The following is a 21,660-nucleotide window of genomic DNA, read 5'->3' as shown; positions in this document are numbered from 1 at the left end:
ATGATATTCTACTGTAGGTACTACACACTCCTTGGAAGATGAAACAGTTCCTACCTACCTAATCTGGCAGAGGGTTCTGCCCAACACCAGTAGCATCTGAGCTCATGTTTTTTACAATTAGGATTTATGTACATTTTCTATAACAATACCTGCTTTTCACAAATATTCCGAATGTATTATACAATATAGCTACAAAAACAGTTGTAAGAAACCTCTCTGTAGTGGGTTGAATCACACTCCCCCCAAAGATATGTTTATACAAAACACCATGTGAATATTTGGGAAAAGGGTCTTTGCAGATTCAATAAAGGGTCTCAAAATAAGACCATCCTGGGTTATCCTGGTGGGCCCTAAATCCACTGACAAGAGTTCTTATAAGAAGAAAAGACACAGACAGAAGAGAAAAAACACGAGGGTAGCGTGGGGAGAGAAGGCCATGTGAAGTCAGGGGCAGAGATTAGAGTTATGCTGCCACAAGCCAAGGAACACCCAGAGTCACCAGATGTTGGAAGAAGCAAAGAAGGATACTCCCCTAGATACTTTGGAGGGAATGTGGTACTACCAACAACTTGATTTCATACTTCAGGCCTCCAGAGCTGTGAGAGAATAAACTTCTATTGTTTTAGGCCACCTACTTGTAATTTTATTACAGCAGCCCTGAGAAACTAATTCTCCCTCCTTAGGAAACTGAATTCTTAGAAGTCTTTCTTTCAGTCTATTGTTCATATATACCAAAGCCTTTCCCCTCAAACCAGAAACAAATGGAACAGCATACAACCTCTTTTATGAAATGAACCTTGGAAGATAAGGTTGAGATACCTTCTCAGATATTTAAGTAGATATCTAAAAATAAAAAGTGGGCCAAAGTAAAGATGAAAGAAAGTTCAAAAAAGAATCAAATAAAATTTTGCCATGTGGCTATCTTACCTCATCCACCACTTTGGAAAAATAGTGGAGTGTAGAAATTACTTCTTCATCGCCTTTGCCAAGAGCAAAATTCTACGACCAAAGAAGAAAAGTGGCGGGTGTTAACAGAACGCTAGGGAATTCAGCACCATAGCATTACCCCACAATACCCTGCCCTCCACCTCGACTTCCTCTCTTCCCCCAAGAGCACATCATGTCAGAGCGTCTGACTGCGGAGAACCAGAGCTCTCCCCTTGTTCTGCTCCAGCCACGCAGTCAACCGCCCTCCCCAGGCTATTCCTTTGTCGGTCATCACCCTTCTGTTTAGATATAATGGTATCTTTCAGTTTATTTCCTGGAATTCTTAGTGTTGATTCACTTGTAGTCCCTCGGAAAATATGAACCCTCAGGGCAGCTGATTACTTCTGTAGGCTAATAAGAATACATCGTAAAGACTTTGGGATAATCATCAGAATTTATCAGTGGATAGGAAAAGGCAAGACGAAAGAAAAAATGGAAATTGCCTATGGAAAAAAAGAAAGGAAGGAAGGAAGGTCTCTGAAGGTTGCCTCTAGAGAATTCCTTTATAAGAACTCTGCTTGAGTCCTAAGCACAGCATTATATGCCACATATCTATCAAGTTACCTGTTTTTCATATGCCAGCAGTTGCTTAGAAAGCTGTTGAGTAGCCAGGCACATTTCATTCTGTAGGGAGAAGAGAAAAGCAAGTAAGATTTGTCCAGTGCATACGCAGTCACTGAAAAATGCCACCTCAGAGAATCACTTAAACATAATATGTATGTATCTGTAAAATAATAAAATATTTTGTTCAGAAATTATTTGGAAAACAAGACCAAAACAAATGAAAAGGTCAAAGCTTGCTTTTTCCTCCCCATCATTTATAAACCGATGCTCCTTCTGGTCATTCAGTCAGTAAACAAATGTAGTGAACAACTAACATGTGCCAAACCTCCAGCAAAGACGTGGTCCCTGCCCTCATGGGGTTTACTGGGGAAGCAGACACTAAAACATAGTTACAAGCATGATGAGAACCACAAAGGAAATACTGCGTGCAGTAGGAGGCTCTGACTGGAGGATCTGCATATGGTCCTCAAGAAGACCATGGAAGAGATGTTTTAAGCAGACCCCTGGAGAAAGACCAGGAGCTAGCCATGGGGATGAGCTTTCCAGAAGGAGGGACAAGCATGTAGTAAAAGCACCCTGCCTGTCTGCAGAGCTATAAAGCAGGGCGTAGCTGGAGCATGGGGTGCAAGGCGTGGAAATGAGACAAGCCTGGCAACACAGGCAGAGCAAGGGCGTGCGGGGCCCCATGGCCCAGCTGCAGACTAAGTGCAGTGGGAACTTAAGCAACATTATGACACAGTCAGACCCTACCAAACTTACAGCACTAGGCCAGTGATGGTGGATGGTAACACAGAAGCACAGCTACAATGCCTGGGAAGGCCCTTTCTGTGCTGTTTTTCACTGGCCAATACTGTCCACTTTCTTCTTCTCATATTTATCCCTCTGATCTCCGGCTACACAGCAGCTGTCTGCCACTATCCTCCCATCACCAACACATCCAGACTAGAAAACGTGTCTTACGTTTCTAAAGCTCAGTTAAGGATTCTTTTTAGGTTCAGGTTGTATTCCTAAGAGAGGGAGGGAGCTACTGGGTCTCACCTGGAGCAGGTAAGGGGAGGGCACTGGCCAGCCTTGGCCTCCACTTCCTTTCTAATTCCCCTGGGTTTGCTGTTCCTTAGGGGTAAGGCCTGAACTCTGCCGGAGCTTGTTTTATTTTTCATGGGCCTCCTTTGCAAGACCCATCAGAGCCTAATCCTATGTTTTGTGGGCCTTCTTTGCAGATAACTGGTCAACCTGTTCCCTGACTTCCTTCATCTGCCCCAAGAAACAGCCATCAGTAGACCCTGAGATGTGGCGCTCTCTCTTCTCCCCCAGAATAAAGTCAGGCAAACATAATGATAATTCCTGGCTTTGGCATCCTACTGGGGTGCCACCACTTTGAAAACTAACCAGAGCTGGCAGTCACAAAGCCAAGAGGAGAGCAAACAAACAAATCCAGAAGTACTATGTCCTGGATCTAGACAGGAGCATGCAACCATTACCTAGCACAGAGCAGGCACTCCACAAATGTTTGATGAATGAAGGAACAAACAAGGTTAGAAGATTCATATAAATTTCAAGTTTTTAAACAATACCTGGAATCACAGTGTGAGGGGAGAAATACTTCTTAACCCTGTAAGGCAACATCACAGATGGTGGGAAATAAAATACAGGGTGGACAAGCATGAAGCAGTCAGCCAGGAAACAGCCAGCTGACCACCTTCAGCAGTGCTGTTTTGAAGATCAGGGCGCATGGGAACAAGGGTCTTAGCCCATTCACTGAGCTGCTACCCTGCTGTATCAGAAAATCCCCATCTCCTCTTCTCTGAGTTAGCAGCAGTGCGTTTAAGATGGATTTGTTCAAGTTACCTTGGCATCTGCCTCCCCAGGCAGCCCCATGTAGACTATGAATTGCAGACCCACAGAATCATCCTAACAACGGCAGCTAACATTTACACAGCACTTAATTCATGCCAGATACCAACTACCTGCAATCCAGGCATTATGTCATTTAATTCTGACAACCCTGTCAGGCATGTTCTAATTAGTGACTCAATTTTACAGAAGAAATGGAGGCCCAGAGATGTTAGGCCACCTGCCCAAGGTCACACAGCTAGTTAGTAGCAGGGCTGGGATGTGAATTCATGTCTGTCTAAAATCCACACTCTTCAACACTACTCTCTAAGATCCCAAGTCCTGCTAAGAGAAGACACCTGAGAAGGCCATTGCCTTAGGCTAGAGTTGACAAACTTCTCCTGTAAAAGGCTAGATAGCAATTATTTTTGGCTTATGGGACATACAGTCTGTCACAACACAAGAGCAGCCATAAATAATTCATGAACAAATGAGTATGGCTTCGTTCCAATAAAACTTTATTTACAAAAATAAGAGGCCAGTCCAAGGGCTGTAAAGTACTGATCCTGCTTTAGACTGTAACTGTCTCAAAAGCGCTGTCCTCTGCCACAGCTCCCTCAGGAGGCTCTCCATGAAGCTACAATCCTTCAGATTCAAGAAACAGTTTCTACTCTTCTAGTCCATTCTTTTCTTTATTTTAGCTAAGTCTAAAATATTACTCCCCCTTATCTGTATTCTTTAGAGATCGGTCAACAGATATGATAACCACCCTCCGTGCTTTCATAACAAGCAAGCGCCACAGGCTACTTGAATTCTTCTCTCCTTTAGAAGGTACTGGCAAGCACCCCCCATGTGGTGGACACACCTGCCAGGGAGCTGCTGGGATCCGACTGTGCCCAGGCCAATGGGGGGCACTCATGTGCCATGCGCACAGCTCCACTGAGGCTGAGGAAGAAGGGGCACAGCACACAACAAGGACAACTGCTTCCAAAATTCCTGTGTACAGTGGACGCTGCCGGGTCTCCCCTACAAATACTTTCTGAAAGTGCTATGTACTTCAGATGTGTGTGATTTCAGGCAGCAAGATTCTGTTCTACCAGCATGATTCTACTGGGTACAAACAATACACGTACAAAATGGCCTGTCAACTGCCCTGAAAAGAGATGAACCTCTCCTATACAGAGCACGTGACATGAAAAGTCTTTTAAACTAGACCAACTTTAATCTTACCCACGCTTAATCTACTGTACACAAAGGTTTTATGAAATGCTTTACCTAATTAATACACACCCTGTGAGGTAAGCCTGCCTAATTATCTCTTCAATAAGACTTGCAAAACTGGAACTTGCGTGAAGAGTAAATATTAGCAGTAACAATAATGAAGATAGCTGCTAACATACATTGAGTCTTTTTTAGGGACCTGACATTGCTGTTAAGCATTTTTTATATATTATTACATTTAATTCTTACAAGGCACTTATGAGGTAGGGTATATTCTCACCCTCATTTTAAAAATGAGGAGAAAAAGGTTCAGAAAGGATAATACCTTTCTATAATTACACAAGTAGTAACTGGCAAGGCAACGATTCAGCTCAGATCTGTCAGACTCAAAATCCAAAGCCCAAGTGCTTAACACCATACTATTCTGATCCAAAGTCCAAAACTGTATTTAATAGTACTGTACTCAGTGAGCAGGCCTCACAGGCGCTACAGATATCAGCATAAATCCCATACTTTTCTAGCTGTAGTCCAGCAGAAGTGGTGGCCTAAAATGTAGATTCTAAATGGAGTTCTGCGAGTAAGAGTCCGACACTCTGGAAGAGCTCTCTGGTTACTATCTAGGCTATTGGGTACCTCATAGGAAGCCTTAAGAGATAACCTGACGAAGGGTTTACCGACAGAATATCCTATGTTCATCAGAACTTCCCAAGGCTGGCGCCGAGGCAGAAAGACCAGTGGTTAACAAACCCGGAAGGAAAACTGAGCTCTGGGCAAAGCAATGTGTACCTTATGGTGGCACAGAGCGCTCGTTAACTGCAACTGTCACCTGAAACCCAAAGGCCTCTGGGCAGGAATGGAGAGGCCAGGAGCAGGGGCAGAGGAAATCCACTAGAGTCCAAGTCACAGTGCAGGCACTGCTTTGATCTAGGCCAAACAATTGGCCAGAAATGTTACTGAAAGCCAAGTGGCTGAGAGTCTCATTCATCACAGCGCTACCCCAAAGCTGGGGTCAGGGGGTCGCACTGGATCAGGAGCCCCGGCGGCGGGGGGGTGGGGGTGGGGGCGGCGCACAGAGGGAGCGGCGAGGAACGTGGCAAGGACACAGGCTGGAGAGCTGTGTTTGGGGCAGGCCATGTGGGGCCGCTTGCTGAGGACTCTGACATTATTCTGCCAGCAGCAGGGAAGCCCCGAGGAACTCTGGCAAGAGAAGGACAAGGTCAGATGTGAGCAGAAGAAAAATCGTGAATGGCTGTGGTGGAAGAAGAGGATGACATGAGGGTCAGGAGACCACCTGAAGTCGAGGGAGAGAGAAAACAGGCTGAGCCCGAGCCAGAAAGTAGCAAAGATCTGCCTGGTATCGCTGAGGCAAAAACAACAGGCTAGAGTGACTGAGGAGGGAGGGGGAGTCCAAGACGAAGGGACCCTAGACTGGATGACCCATGATGGCAGTGCGCCAAGCTAAGGCGCTGACAAGGGGACACAGATCTGGGAGGGACAATAAAGCGCACAGAGGGGGTGTGCCGACGGTCTGGTGGAGGTGGCCCGGATGCAGTCTTTCATTTAACACCTATTTATCAAACACTGAGCAGGGCTGTGGAAGGTGCTGGCCATTGGAGACAAAGACAATCTGCTCTCAGAGCTCACAGTGCACAGGGAGGAAAGAAAATCCCCCACTGTCCCTCGGTGCTCTGACCAACAAGAGTGCAGGGCATCTGGGCACAAGGGTGAAGGGTGCTTTGGTCCGAAGGGAGAAGAGGAAGAAAGAAAAGGTGTCAGACACCTCGGACCTGAGGTCAGTCTTAAAAGCCATTTGCCGGGAAGGCCATTTGCCAGGGCACAGGGTCCACGTGGAGTCCTGGAAGCAGGAAGGGCACAGCAACGTCTCGAGATGTGCAGAGGGCCTGGCACATTCTGGAACAGCCAAAGACGAAGCTAGAGGAGTAGGCTGAAACTCAGCTCATGAAGAGCTTTGCAGGCCTTGATGAGGAGTTTTTACCTTTGCCTTGTGGTTACAGGGAGCCACAGAAGCAGGTGAAGACAGGGAGGGAAGGGAGGTTTGCATGTGGTAGCTCGAGAGTAAAGGATGGACTGAAGGGGAAAACAAGCCCCTGACAACAGGAAGACTGCTTAGGACGGTGCTGCAACAGCCCAGGTTGAGCTGGAAACTCCCTCTCCACAGTGACAACAGGCAAAAGTCGTTTGGAATAAGAACCTAGAGACGAGGGCTAGAAATAGATTCTGAAATGGCCAGGCTTTGCTGAAGAAGTGACCTTGCCCAGGAAACGAGTAGAGACTAACCAGAGAAGGACTCCTGTGGAATTCTGGAGAACACCAAGACTTAAGGGGCAGCATAAGGGCGCCAGGAAAGGAGAACGATCAAGAATAGTGGGTAGAGACTCGGGACAGACACTGTCACAGGAACCAAAGAAGGACAGTTTTGAGGGGTGCATTGTTAATAGCATTGGGTGCTGCCTAGGATGGAGGGTGGAGAGAGGCTATGAACCAGGCATTAAGCAGCCTGTGCTGCCAGCGGGGGACGGAGCCCAGACTGAGGTGCCTGAGGAGCAAATATCAACTACGCAGTGAGGAAGTGAGGTATGTACAGACTGCTCCTTCAGGAAGGTCAAGATCAGTGGACCAAGCTTCTATTTAACCCAAGTAGCAGTCCCAGGGTACACTGCTACCATAACTACTATTATTCGAAGGCTTAGAAGGTGGTTATGTTAACAGTGAGCACTTCGTGCCAGGGACTGATCTTATACTTCACAGGTATTAGTTCTAATAACAACCTATGAGGTGGGTATTATTATGGCCTCTGTTTAACCAACAAGGAAACTCAGGCAATCACGTGACTTGCCCAAGGTCACAGAGCAAGTGGCCAAGACTGGAACTCAGATCTGATGCATCTAAGGTCACACACTTAACCTCATACCTAGTGAATAAGCCTGGCCCAGAATAATCTTCCATACTGATCTGAAAGCCTTCAATGCCAGAATGGGGGAAGGCTGTAGATCCCACATGCAAATCAAATGCAAAAACTCAGGTCTTTGAAGTTGCTTCCAGAAACCACTCAGGGGCTCTCTACTCCCGCATGCCTTAAGCTACACACATATTTCTCTGTCCCTGTCATAGAAACCTCAATTTGACTGTTTTTGAGAGCTGTTAAAATGCACTGATTGAAACCATTATGGATAAAAACTAATTAAACAAGGGAAGTTACTCTGGGATACAAAAAGGAGCTGGCTCCCACCCATAACACACTACAAAGCTGTTAGGTTGATAAGTGTGGGTGTTCTATGGTGACAAGAACAACCTTTGAAGACTCCCACTTCCTTAGCCTCTGCTGCCATTTCTAGAGACCAGTATGTCAAAAGAGTACAGCGCAGGGGTTCAGAGTGAGAGTGGAGGTTTTGGAGTCAAAGACCTGAGTTCAAATTCTGTTCCTGCCACTCATCAGCTGTGTGACCACAGGCGAGTTACATAACCTCTCTTATATAATAATACCTCTCCTTTATTGTGAAAGCTAAATGAGATTACACACAGGCGGTGCCTTGCCTAGTGTGTGGTATGTTTATGTGCCTAATAATATTTTTATTATTAAAATATACAGTTCTCATCCTGTCTGCCTCCCAAATCCTTCTCTCCCCTATCACAAGCTCACACTCCTGGATGCCCACTACTCTGTTTCCCAAGAGGAACATTAACTTATTTAGCTTGATATCTATATATATTATCATTTCTAAAGAAAAATATTTTCTTCTTTATAATACCAAATGTATGCATATCTTCCCTTCAAAGTATTTTACTCCTATCCCCTCCCACGGTCTCACCCCAGTTTGAAAAGATACTACTCCCAACTCCAATGTGGGCTTTTACATTTTAGGATCAGAAGTTCTGCACTCCCAAAGGTCTGGTTCAGAGCAGATGCAGAGATGAGACTGTGTTTGTGTAAGCCTGCTTTGGTGAAAGGAAGTGAGAGAGCCTGAACCATGGTTCTCACTTCGAAAAATTCCATCCAAAATGTACTTAAAAAAATCAACAAAACAAACAAAAAATTCCATCCAGACTGAAGGCACCAACTACAGAGGCTTGTCATCTTTTGGAGGAGAAGGACAGGTTCCAGAAGATGCCAGGTTTCACTAATACTGCTAGGAACATCATTTGACCTTCCCATTTTCTCACTACAATGCCTGAGAGGAGAAGTAAGAAATTTACGTAAGTAAATTTCATTGTAAGACCCTAAAAAATCCATTTCGAAAAGATTTTTAAAAATTTTAACCTCTCTAGGAAAGAAACAAAATCACGGTAGATATACAGAATCAAAACAAGTATATCAAATGTATTAAATGCAAAATTTGAGAAGATTTTACTGAATAAGTATACCCATGCATCTATTCAGACACTACAGAAGTTTTAAATTTAGTCAACAGTTTGAAAGATAGCAGAGCTTTCTAAGTAACCCGTCTCTTGCTGCATGAGAAGTGTGTACGGCTTCCTTCATTCAGATGACCCATGATGGAGTACTCAGTTCCCCCATGTGCAAAGGCACATCTGACAATTAGGAGACCAGATGTGACCAGGGACTGCTGTAAAATGCTGAAAACAGCTTATAGCCTATAGCTTCATTCTACTGCTTAAGCCAAATAAAATTTAAAATCTCCCCCAAACTAGCCAAACTCAGCAAAACTGTTCACAGAACTTTCCTCTAGTTTTTTTTACTCTTCCTCTTTCTAAAACTAAGGTCCAAACAGTATTCACTATATCAGAATCCAGAAACTTACCATGTGGCCTGATTTTAAGTATCTTTTATGAACATTTATCAGCAGCATAAATCTTGTTTAAAAAATATAATAATGAAAAGCATCTAAGTGCCTCTGTTTTTAAAAATGAAATTATAAAACTCTATTAATGTAATTTAACACGTCTAGGTGTGAAATATTTAAGGAAGAATGTTAAATAAAACCAGGAAAACATAACTTTGGGGAAAAAAGTTGAATGAAAACATTGGTAACTCTTTTCTTTCTCTTTCTTCCCACCCTCATACATACATATAAACAAACTGATCAAAGAGAAGTTAGAAAGTTTTCTTTTGAATTTCATTGAAAAGAAACAAAACATGTTCAAATAAACCTGAAAAACAACCGACCCTGACGCAGCCGATCTGAATGCCACTGACCACTGCTTGCATCTGTCACTGAGTTGGCAGCACCAGCCAGACGTTCTTGCTAGCTTCTGCTGCAGGAAATGCCGAGGCAGAAGGAAGGGCTTCTGCCAGTAACCCATGTGATGATCATGTGATGTGAAGTAAAAGCTGGTTACAGCCTCTTGGAATGCAAGACCCGCTTAATTTTGGCAAAACGTAGTGTTCTGGCTCAAAAGAAAAAAACGCCTAAGAGAGCATCTGGACATCTCCAAGTAAATGATTCTGACAGACATGGAAAGGCAGAACAGAGACTCTTGGGAGTGGCGGAGTCACAGTCCGTAAGTCTTGGGACTCTTAAACATGAGACAAATCATTTAATAACAATATTCAAACTACTAAAGAGCAGGTAGAAGCTCAGTAAAAAATTTTCTGTTCTCTTAAATTGTGAATAGTTAGGGAAAAATACAAAAACATGTAATAGAAATAAATAGGGCTTTTAAAAAATCGACAAAGTATGTCCCAGTTTTTAAATGTTTTACCTAAACAAACGAGCAAAATCACAAATGAGCGCATGATTCTTTTGGTCGTTAAAATTAGTTCCAATTAATCAAGTTACACTTCTATAATACAGTAGTTTGCAAATATCTATCTCCAGCCTGAACTCTGGATCTGAACTTTCAACAAGATCTCTTTCCCCACTCTTATGTCCCATGGACACCTCAAAATCAGCCTCTCAAGAAAGAATTAAGGGGAATTCCCTGGCGGTTCAGTGGTTAGGACTCTGCGCTTTCACTGCAAAGGGCCCAGGTTCAATCCCTGGTCAGGGAACTAAGAGCCTGCAAGCCATGATGCGACCAAAAAAAAAATAGGAAAGAATTAAGATTGACATCCCTGCCATTCCTGCCACTGCCCACCCCACACACACCCTGCTCCTCTTCCTGTATTCTCCCAACTATGCACCCTGTTATTGAAGTCAAAGACGTGGGCATCACTCTTGATTCATCCTTCACCCACCCAACCCCTTCACATAGAATCAGTCACCAATCCACTTCTTCCCAATTCCACTGCCGCTTCCCTAGCTCAGGCTACCACCCTTATGCTTAGTAGTTAATTGTTTGGGCTTTGGCTTCAGGCTGACTTGCTCGACCATGTATTAATGGGGTGGAATTGGAAAGTCATTCATCATCAGGATCCTTAAATCTCCTGACCTATAAAATGAAGATATAATAACAACACCCACCTCAGAGTTGTTAGGGAATTGAAGTGAAATGATTACATGTAAAAGCCCCTGAAACTGCACCTGGAACCTATGAAGTAGTCAATAAGTCTCAACTATCATAATCATCCTCCTTTTGGGTGCCCAGCACAATTCCTCCAGGTTAGGTGACCCTTCTCTCCTAGCACCTCTAACACTCTTTGGTAATTATTTTTGTCTGTCTCCCAACCCAGTTGTAAGCTCCCTAATGGCAAGAGCTGAGTTTTTTCCCCATATATGATATGAATGAATGATTAATAAAACCATGATAATAATAAATGATTATATATGAATATTAAGAGCTATGTAAAATAAATGAGTATACATGATTATTGATATATTATTATTATACACTGAATGTGGTATTTACTTAGAGATCGTCAATGAGAAAAAGGAACATATTAACAGATACAGGCTTAAGTCAGCAAGGAATCAATAATGAAAAGTATCGGTTGCCATAATATTTTGATGTGTAACATAACAAATTTTATTTTTAAGTAACTCACAAGTTTTCTCTTAGAAAGTAACATACATGGGCATTTCTTGATCTTAAAAAGATCCACTTCTGCTACTCAGCAATTTATTCTCCACGGTTTTGCAAGGCAGAGATATTTGTTCCTCAAAACAAAGAAGCCACCCAACAGTTCCAGAACTGTGACTCAAGTCTTTTCAGAGGAAGCCCTTGAAAAAACATCTCTACTCGCCTGCATCGACATCTAAGACAAAGAGCCATGAGAAAGAAAAAGAGCCATGAGAAAGACAAAGAGCCATGCCTTAGAATACTGAACCCACTCATTCACGAGTAGGAAGAGGAGACTCAAATGTTTCCCTTTGGAGTAGAATTTTTTTTTAAATTAAAAAGCAGTTATGTGGTACCTTTCTACTGGGTCTACTAGTTACAGAAAAATTACCCTATTTCTTAAGCTGTGAAAACAAACTGTCCTCAGTTTTTTGAGGTGAAGAGAAAAACAACTGTGATTTTATTTCAGAAGTTTAAATGGTGGTGTTCTGACTCAAATCTCTCAACCTCCTGAGAGAAGTTCAAGGTGGGGAGAGGGCTCCCACTCCATTCCTCTCCAGGTGAGGGGGCAGGAGGATACCTGGGCTCCATAGACGCGTTGCATCGCCTGGAGCAGCTGGTTGGTATAATCCGTGAGAGTGCCAGCATCTTCTTCAAATACACTCAGTAAAGAGCGAGTCTGCAAGAAAAGACGTCAATTTTATTTCTAAGTGGAGAAGTTACAATGGAGGTAAGACAAACACACGCACACAGAGATATGGGGAGGGAAGATGTCTGTTGTCTGGCTTAACTTTTTTATTGCTAATACTAATATAAGCTGATTCCTAGAGCTGTAATTCAGAACTTCTTTTCTAATCCTTTAGACTACATTGCAAGGGCAAACTGAATACAGTTTGAGTACTGGGGCCAGGGAAAGAAAGCCAACTTTTAAAGGGTTAAGAAGACTCAAGGGCTATTATCTGTCTCGACTTTAGCCTCTACCTAAGTACCAGTAAAGTCCACCCAATAAAATAAGTGTTAAAAAGGGCAGTCTCTCCCTTCAAGCCCATAAACTGAACTCAATGTCTGGCCTGTCTGTATACCTGGGGTGTGGTCACCCAGCACTGCATCATCACAGCAGTTAACCATCTGTCTGGTTTTCTGCAATCTTGGACGTCTTGCAGGGGTGTGTCATTCTTTCCACTTAAGATACTACAGTCAGGCTCCATGTCTTTCGTCATATTCTATTCAACCAATTTTCAAACTCATGACCAGGAAAGTTCATGTACCATGGGCCCACCAGTGGAAGCTCTGGGCCCAAAACTCAAATAGCAACTTAAGAATGCTGGCTCAGTTCCTTTGGGAAGACTACTCAGCACTTCGAGAGCAGCTGAGCAATGTCTTAGATGAAAGGTATTTCCTAGCATGTTCATGCGTAGTGCCTGATACGCTGAGCACTAAAGAAATATTTATATATTGGACGGTGTCTAAAGAAGTATCAAGGGACCACATAAGAGACCATATCTATTCAAGGGACTTTTGTTAATGTGTCCAGCACAGTGGGAATTTAAAATACTGTATTAGTGATAATGGGATCTATATTTCAGAAAATAACCCATTAGGCATAGAATGGAGAGTAAGCTATAGAAATGTCTTTAATGAGATGATACCAAAGGCACCTTACAAAGAACGATCCATTAAGGTTCATTATTTTCCTGCAAATGAATTTCAACTCCTTCTTTCTTTTTCTAACCTATCTCAGGTAAGAGAATAATAACTGACCCAAAAGTGCCCCCAATAAACTGGAAGAGGAACCCCGACGTTTGAATCATTCTACCTTTGATTTTGTTGACAAACTCTGGTGGACTTCACAGTAGTACATGCTTATCCTGGTTTTGCCTGAGGTCTTTAAGGCTAAAAATACGTGCTCTCAGACCAATGTACTCTCTTCAGTACCAATTCTTATCAACAGAAGGATCAGAACAAACAAAACAAAAGTCATGGATGTGACCCACTGGATCTCAAAATCCATTAATGGATGTCAATGAGTAGGTGAAAAACATCGGTTTAGAATTCTTTATTATATCTCTTTAAAATACACTATTTGGAAAAAAAAAGATTGTTAAAAGACGTTTTGGGAACCTACAGTGATTGGTCTATCACTCTACATTCATTCATATATATACTTTTGCCTTCATCCAATATTTGATGAAACACTGTGTTGGGATCTGAGATTCAAAGGTGATCAGAACCAACTCTGTTCTCCAGAAGCTTACAGTCTACTGGGGCCTCCCAAAGGATCTGGGATCCCCTTGGGACCGTGTCAATCCTGGGTCCACATTCAGGCTCTAACACTAATTTGCAGGGAACACTAGAGGTAATGAATTACATAAAGTGCCTACCAGTGCCTAATACACAGTGAGAGCAGATGATACTGACTATGAAGAAGATAATGAACTCTGCTTATAACATGTTGGACACTAAGGGTTTCACATGTTATGATTTCATTTCAACACTAAAGCAACACTATTATCTACACAGTTATCTATAAATGTCATCTAATAGGAGAGAATCTTTTGGTATTTGTGGTACCAATGCTGGAGGAGTCCTTCAATGTTTATGATGATTCTGGTTCCTTTCTTTGCTATAACAGTATATCTAAGAGAATGAAAAAGAGTGATACAACTGGATTGAGGATATTTAATTTTTTAAATACTACTGATGTCCATTTAGTTGAGTCCTATTTATTGTTTTTAATACTCTTAGAAATAAAATATATAGAATGGAAAATGAGCCACAGGATGAAAAGAGAGGGCTTGTATAATGTCCTCCATAAAGAGAGTAGAAAGAAAACTAAAACTACCATTTACTCTGTACTTCCTATGTGTCCGACACTGTGCTGAGCACTAAATATTACTTCATTTAATCCTTCCGACAACTTTATGAGGTAGACACCACAGTTACATTAATCCCATTTTAGAGATGATGAAACTGAGGCTCATCAGGGTAAAGAAACTTGCTCAACCTCCCACAGCTGGGAAGCAGCAGGGTTGCGATGTAAACCCAGGTCTGGCTGGTACCAATGGCCATGCTTTCTCCACCGCAGGAGGATGCATCCACCACCTAGCAAAGGTGGGTCTCATCACTGGGCATGCTCTTTGGCCCACAGCCCACCATCCTGTCTGGAGGCAGGATGCAGACTGCTTGGAGCTGACTTCTCTTGGGTCATCCTACTGTCATGCTCTCACCTGTGACTGCCAAAACTACATCACAAGTTTTTTTTTCTTTATATTCTGAACATGTTTACCATGACATCCATTAGAACTGACAAAAACACTCCCGTCTTTCCTTTCTAACTTAACTAGGCCATGATCATCCTTGAAAAAATATATACCCAGCTATCTCAGACACTGTTTTAATATCCACATTTATCAGCTCTGCATCTGCTTAAACTTATATTTGGAAGAACAGGAATGTTCTGAGACCTAAAGAAGGAATAAGACCAAGGACCAGGCAAAGGTATACCAGTTGCTCGAAAGTTCCACAAAAAAATCCGAAAGACTGGTGCGTATCACTTATAAAGACAATAACAGCAATCTTTTATGGAGTTACTATAATATGCAGGCATGAAAATACTTTACATATGTTATTTATTCTTCATAAGAATTAAGCAACTATTTTTATTCTAATTTTACACATGTTGAAACACAAGCGGTTGAGTTTGAGTAACCTGCAGAATCAAGATTTAAACTCCTTCTTTCTTCTACTACCCTACACTCTCAAGAGTATGCATGGACAGAAAAATGAAACCAAACACCTTAGCCTTAGCTCCACATCACCCTCTATCTTAGCATAAAGAAACTGGGTGTCATCTAATAAACTAGTCCTAGACATTTTTCACTCCTAAGAATAGCATCTAGTTATATAATGGCACAATTTTAACAGCTGATTGTAAAATATACACACGCACACACACGTGTATATTTTATATATATTTAAATATATCTTAAATGTTTTAATATTTATCATATATAAGTATAAATATTATACATATATATATATATTTTTTAAGGTAAAAACAATTAAAACTCTTATTCCCATAGTGTGGGAGAGGGAGAGAAATGTCTCAGTAGAACCAAGCCTACTGAAAGGAAAATGTATCATAAACAAAGAGTACAGCAGGACAAAAGCCCTCCACGATGAAGACAAAACCACTAGGTAATGTTTTGAGGCATCCTGCTTGAGTTAAAAAAGGCCTGGTTTCCCAGCTGGACCTCTCACTGAATAATCTCAGAACTTCATCTTTAAATTCTCTGTGCTTCAGCTGTACCAACTGCAAAGGAAACAAACAAATATCGTAACAAAACAGCAAGCAACAGTGCTACACTTTATCTCAAAAGCACACCTACTTACAGGACAGAGAATAAGCCCCTGGAGAGGTGCGAGCTGCAGCAGCTCAAAGCAGCATTTGTTCTCCTATCACAGCAGCATTCACCAGTACTGCAACTGCTGCTTTCCTTATCTGTCTCCCAGAACAGACTGTGAAACAGCGGAGGGAAGGCACTCTTATCTTATTTGTCATGACATTCCCAGCATCTAGCAGCACCTAGCGAGCAGCAGAGGCTCGCAAACAGCAATGGAGACAAGTACCTTAATCCCTAAAACAGTTCGTCTTTCATACACCAGAGGTAACCAGAAATAGTACATGTATGCACAGAGACTAGTCTTAAAACACACTGTGCAGCACTGTGAACGAAAAAGGGCATGAATAGATGTGTATACGGTCAGTCAACTGCTATTCAGCTCTTCTTGGGTCACTGAGCTCCAATATAAAAGCTTTTGTGTTCATTTAATGAATCCTGTGCAACCAGGTTACTGGAGCAACCCTCATAAATACTCTACATAAAACAAGAGGAAACAAACAATAGATGGTTTCTTAAGATCCCTTCCTTTTAGTGAAACATTTTAGGTCACTGATGACAGAAAAGCCAGGTGCTAGGTAGCTGGGCTAACTTGAACAACACGGGCAGACGGCCTGGGTTCCAATCCCGGCTCTGCCACTTGATAATGTATAATCTTGGGAGCAAGTTATTTAACTTCTCAGCGCCTTGGTAATTTTAATAGAAGACCTACTTCAAAAGACTGTTGAAAGGATTAGATAAGTTAACACATGTAAAGCACTGAGAACAGTGCCTGGCACATAAAAATGCATGTATGACACAGGTGTTTGCTATTGCTTTTATTCTTTACAGATAAAACTAAGGAGTTGGATTAGATTCCTTCCAGTACAAGTCTATGCATCTCCTTGGCAGTAAAGCTGCATTAGGCACATACCCCATACAACAGTGCTAAATATGTTTTGATGGTTATCAAAGACCTTCCTGGAAGTTTGCTTCCATTCAAACCTCACCAAGAACCCTCACAGGGTGACACGCACGTCTCAAAAGCAATGACAAATTCCCTACGTAAAGAGGAACATTAAATAGAAATGACGATGCCTCTTAACCTCTTCTTCCTCAGACAAGCTCAGTTATAAATCATGCAGATATGTTAGAATTGTAAGCCCGTTAAATATTATCTGCTCCGTGACCCTCATTCTGCAGATGAGAAAACCCAGCCAGTTACAGGATGGGGATGAGTGACTTGCCCAAATCAAATGATAAGTTAGTGTTAGAGCCACAATTAGGACCCAAGTGGCCTGACTCGTTTGCCAGTCCGCTGTCTCCTACCTCACAGCTGAGCACATCCTGTAAACAACTCAGAACCAGTGCCTATTCACTGATGTGAGAGCCAAAAATTCCGAATGTAACCCCTCGGTGAGGGCAACATGGAGAATCAGTTAGTGCCACTTCTCTAACCTGGCTCAGCCATCACCATGTTCAGTTAGGAAAGCAATTTATCTTTGCACCTCAGTTTCTCCAACTACAAAGCAAGTGGAAATCCCTGTTCAAAATGATATCATTAGAAACTCCACAATATTATCTTCAGATCCCACGCAACAGGTGTGACGATGGACCAAATGACTTCTACCCAGGGCTTTGATCCCATTAAAATGCCAGAAGTTTAGAGACTTCAGAGAGGCCTTTGAGAAGTCAATCAGACCAGCGGATAACAATCAAAAAAAAAAAAAAAAATCACAGCTTGCTTACACTTTCTTACTTGCCTATGTAAAGAAGATCACAAAGAAATGGGCCCAAGGCAACTAAGCACACAGTCCTTTTGACTACTAATTCTGAACTGGAGAGATGCAGAGTGGGTGTAGGTAAGTCCATCAAAGGATCAGCCCGGGGAGGCACAATTCACGAAGAAGAAAATGGAAAGGAAGCACAAAGGGAAGAGAAACGGTGAAAGGAAAAGAGGTTACTCGTACTCTAATTTTTCAAGAGTTGAGATACTAGGGAATAAAGAGAGGTATTTAAATAACCCAAGGATGCAGAGCCTCTGGGGCCGACATGAAGCTGGGGAAATGTTAATGAAGGAGAACAAAGGTTCCCTGGGGAAAGGTGCACTGACTTATGAACTAATGTCATTCTGCACTCATTTACTACATTTACACACCAGCTTTCATCTGCAGAGCTCAAAGCTCTTGATTCTTATCTCGGATGCGCTAATGAAGTTCCCCTGTGCGGCAAATAGGGCAGGTATTCTAATTTCCTCTTCACGAATGGGAAAACAGGGCCAAGGGGAGGTCTGGCACAGCTGGGGAAGAGGTCTAGGCTCTCTGCATCCCACTCTGGTCCTAAATCCACCAGGTCCCATCATATCAGTGGTAGTAATAATAATAAGTAAGATTGACTTCTTATTCTGTACCAGACATTGCCCGCGAACAACCTGACAGGCATTTCCTTATTTAATTCTAACAACTCTACGAGGCAGGTACAATTATTCCTATCTTACGACACAGCTGAAGCAAAAAAAATATTATTTGCCCAGGCCACTTGGTGGAGCCCAAGCGTAGGCCAAGCAGCCTCGGTTTCAGCTGAGTTTGGAAAGGGGTCGGGACGTAAATACTCCGGCCGCGGGGGGCTTTCCCGACGTCTCCAGCCCTGCCTGAGGGATGCCGGCTCCCGGAGCATCCCGGACTCAAGACACAGGGCCGGGCCCGCCCCTTCTTCGCCCCCGAGGGGGCCCGGCGTACTCCCAGCCTCCACCCCGGGGCTGGAAGGGCCTCCTCGGCCTCAAGCCCTCGGGCGAGGGGGACCCGGGCGGCGGGAGGTACCTGGGGGCTGTCCTGCAACGCCTCCTCTAGCAGGAGCTTGTCCACGGCGGGCATGGTGCCGCGCGGCGGGGCCGAGGGCCGGACGGAAGCACGGAGGGCAGGTGACGCGGCGGCCGAGAGTGCTCGAGGCTCAGGCGACGAGGCGGACAACGCTCTGTGCCCAGGGCGGCCCCGCGTGCGCCCACGCCTGGCCAGTGAGTGACCGCCGCCGCCCGCCCTCCTCTCGCCCCGGCCCTCCTCTCGGCCCGGCCCTCAGCGGAGCCGGATCAACAGGAAGTGTGGCGAGCGCCCGACCCGGCACCGGAAGTGTGGCGGCCCTGCTTTCCGCCCGCGCCCACCTCTCGCGGGAAACCGCAGACCCCCACGGGTCAGCCGGGCGCCCAGCGAACGCCTAGGGTGTTAGGCTCAGCAGTTAAGGGGCCGAATCTTATGCCGGTCAATGCATCTAAAGCCCAGGAGGGGGAACTGAAGAGCGGAAAGATAAGGTTTTATCTACGTGTGGCTAATCCAGATTTTTTGAGTCAAGGAGATAGGAGATAACAGTTTTGCTGATGTGAAAATCTGTGAAATGCTGTGTGAAAATCCAGCGCTTCCCGCACCACTTTTTCTACGTAAATCTCAGTGCCCTCGTAACAGCTCTGAGAGCAGAGAGATCAGCTAGTTCTAGGGGAAAAAAGGGGGTAACTGAATCATCTATGATATTTAGAAGTAACTTTTTGGGAAACCACAGCTATTTAATTTGGCCAATATTGTTAGGGCTCGTCCTCGTCTATTGCTGTGTTTTGTCATCTTGGAAAGTTTCATAATCAAGTTTTTAGAAGTGGAAGGGACAGATGATCTAGTTCAGTGTTGTCATTTAGAGATTAAATAATAATAATAATAATCAGGGACCCAAAGAATGAAGTGATTTGGTCAGAGTCAGTTAACGAAAGAAAGCTAAAGAAAGAAGAGAAGGAGGGAAGGGGGAGTACTTGACATCTTTTAATACCAAAGGCAAGGGTTTCAGAATCTCCTTCTTTAGGAATCTGTAGGATTTGTGTAATAGGACACGCCACCAAAAACAAACAGAACGGTCAGAATATGGTAAAATAATACAAATTCTGTGTTTTATAGAAACACCTAGGTATATTAAGGCACAATCTGAATTGCCAACACCTCTGAAATTCTGATCACCTGCTGCCTGATCACTTGAAAACTCCAAGGCCATTCATTATTCCCTGTCTGGCTCTAGATCAGCACTAACCTTTCCTGAGCCATCGTGTAGGCTCCATGGGGAAATCATCCAGCATCCATTCCATATTCTTTCTTCTTCTTGGGTAGAATCATGCTCACACCGTGTTTCATCCTTTTTCTGTATTTTCTACCATTCAGTTAATTTCACCTCGTATACTCTCCCATCTCTTTTCTCACTGAAATCCTCTTGCACAGGGTCAGACTCAAGCACTTCCTGCTCCCTTCCTGGCCCCAAAGATAACTGAACAGGCGTCGCCTTGATTGTCACCCAACATGACTTACCCAGTAGTGCTTTTTCCTTCTACGTGTGGGTCTTACTTCCTGTATAAATAGTAAGCCTCTCTGTGTCACCTTCCTTCTATTCTGAATACTGAGACACATAATAACAAATACAAGTTTGCTGTTTATGACATGTTCATTTCTTCCAACTCTTTTCCAGTTACTTAAAAGAAATTTCCCTCGACCTTCCATCTTGCTTTGTTCCTACCCTTCCATCCAACTGGAAACACAACAGTTGTTAATTGCCTACCAAGCAAACAATAATGATCATGCTGATGATAAGAATAGTATAAGACTGTGCCAAGGGAGAGAAATGCATGCATTTTTATTTGAAAACTGATGTAAAAAGGAGACAGTAGGGCTTCCCTGGTGGCGCAGTGGTTGAGAATCTGCCTGCTAGTGCAGGGGACACGGGTTCGAGCCCTGGTCTGGGAGGATCCCACATGCCATGGAGCAACTAGGCCCGTGAGCCACAACTACTGAGCCTGCGCGTCTGGAGCCTGTGCTCCGCAACAAGAGAGGCCACGATAGTGAGAGGCCCGCGCACTGCGATGAAGAGTGGCCCCCGCTTGCCACAACTAGAGAAAGCCCTCGCACAGAAATGAAGACTCAACACAGCAAAAATAAATAAATTAATTAATAAACTCCTACCCCCAACATCTTCTTAAAAAAAAAAAAAAAAAAAAGGGAGATAGTACCCTCCAGGACATTTGAGGGTCTCAGAAGTCCCCTTCGGAATTACCACATTTTTCATGCACCACCTCATCTCCTAATTAAAGTTACTTTTCCTCAATCACCAGTATTCCAAATTGTTTAAACCACATTCTGACACAATGCCATTACTTTTCTACATTTTATTGCTACATTATTGGCTAAACAACCTTAGTGGGATTTCTTGGCACTTAAGTACCATTTATAAAATTGTTTCCGTGGGAAAATGCATCCCCAATTCAAACCAACTAAGTTACAAAACCAATTCTGGGAATACAACACATTTGCAAACTTAATTTAATTAATTTCATTTATTAATTCATCCAATTATTCATTCATTTCATAAATATAGACTGCTCGATGTTAAGCACTGTATCTCTCAATCATTTTACTGTCTTTATTATGACCCTCATTTAAATTCTGAAGCCAAATATTCTCCTCTTCAACAGATAATCTGTGCAAAACTATGTAAGAGGAATTTTCATGTAAACATGAGAAATTTTTTAAATGTTTCATTAAAAATATTGGTCCCGGGGCTTCCCTGGTGGCGCAGTGGTTGAGAGTCCGCCTGCTGATGCAGGGGACATGGGTTCGTGCCCCGGTCCGGGAAGATCCCACATGCTGCGGAGCGGCTGGGCCCGTGAGCCATGGCCACTGGCATGCGCGTCCGGAGCCTGTGCTCCGCAACGGGAGAGGCCACAGCAGTGAGAGGCCCA

General features: G+C 43.4%; 1 protein-coding gene across 3 annotated transcripts in view; it reads right to left on the bottom strand.

The window, feature by feature from the left end:
* Positions 1–18,974, bottom strand: part of APPL2 (adaptor protein, phosphotyrosine interacting with PH domain and leucine zipper 2) — a 52,755-nt gene extending 33,781 nt beyond the window's left edge. For 2 of the 3 annotated variants that reach the window (XM_060113262.1, XM_060113263.1), the window contains exons 1-4: positions 18,722–18,974; positions 12,104–12,202; positions 1,552–1,611; positions 928–999 (exon numbers count right to left, since the gene is read on the bottom strand). In XM_060113262.1, the coding sequence (XP_059969245.1) occupies positions 928–999; positions 1,552–1,611; positions 12,104–12,202; positions 18,722–18,775 (285 nt within the window). In that variant the 5' untranslated portion in view covers positions 18,776–18,974. Of the gene's footprint in view, positions 1–927; positions 1,000–1,551; positions 1,612–9,751; positions 9,839–12,103; positions 12,203–18,721 lie in introns of those variants that run through there. The other variant, XM_060113264.1, reaches the window with a different exon arrangement.
* Between the last annotated feature and the right edge of the window lie 2,686 nt (positions 18,975–21,660).

Source organism: Mesoplodon densirostris, chromosome 11 (genome assembly GCF_025265405.1).
Source record: "Mesoplodon densirostris isolate mMesDen1 chromosome 11, mMesDen1 primary haplotype, whole genome shotgun sequence".
NCBI lineage: Eukaryota > Metazoa > Chordata > Mammalia > Artiodactyla > Ziphiidae > Mesoplodon > Mesoplodon densirostris.
Note: the sequence above shows the minus strand (reverse complement) of the source record. Positions and strands in the feature narration are given on the sequence as shown.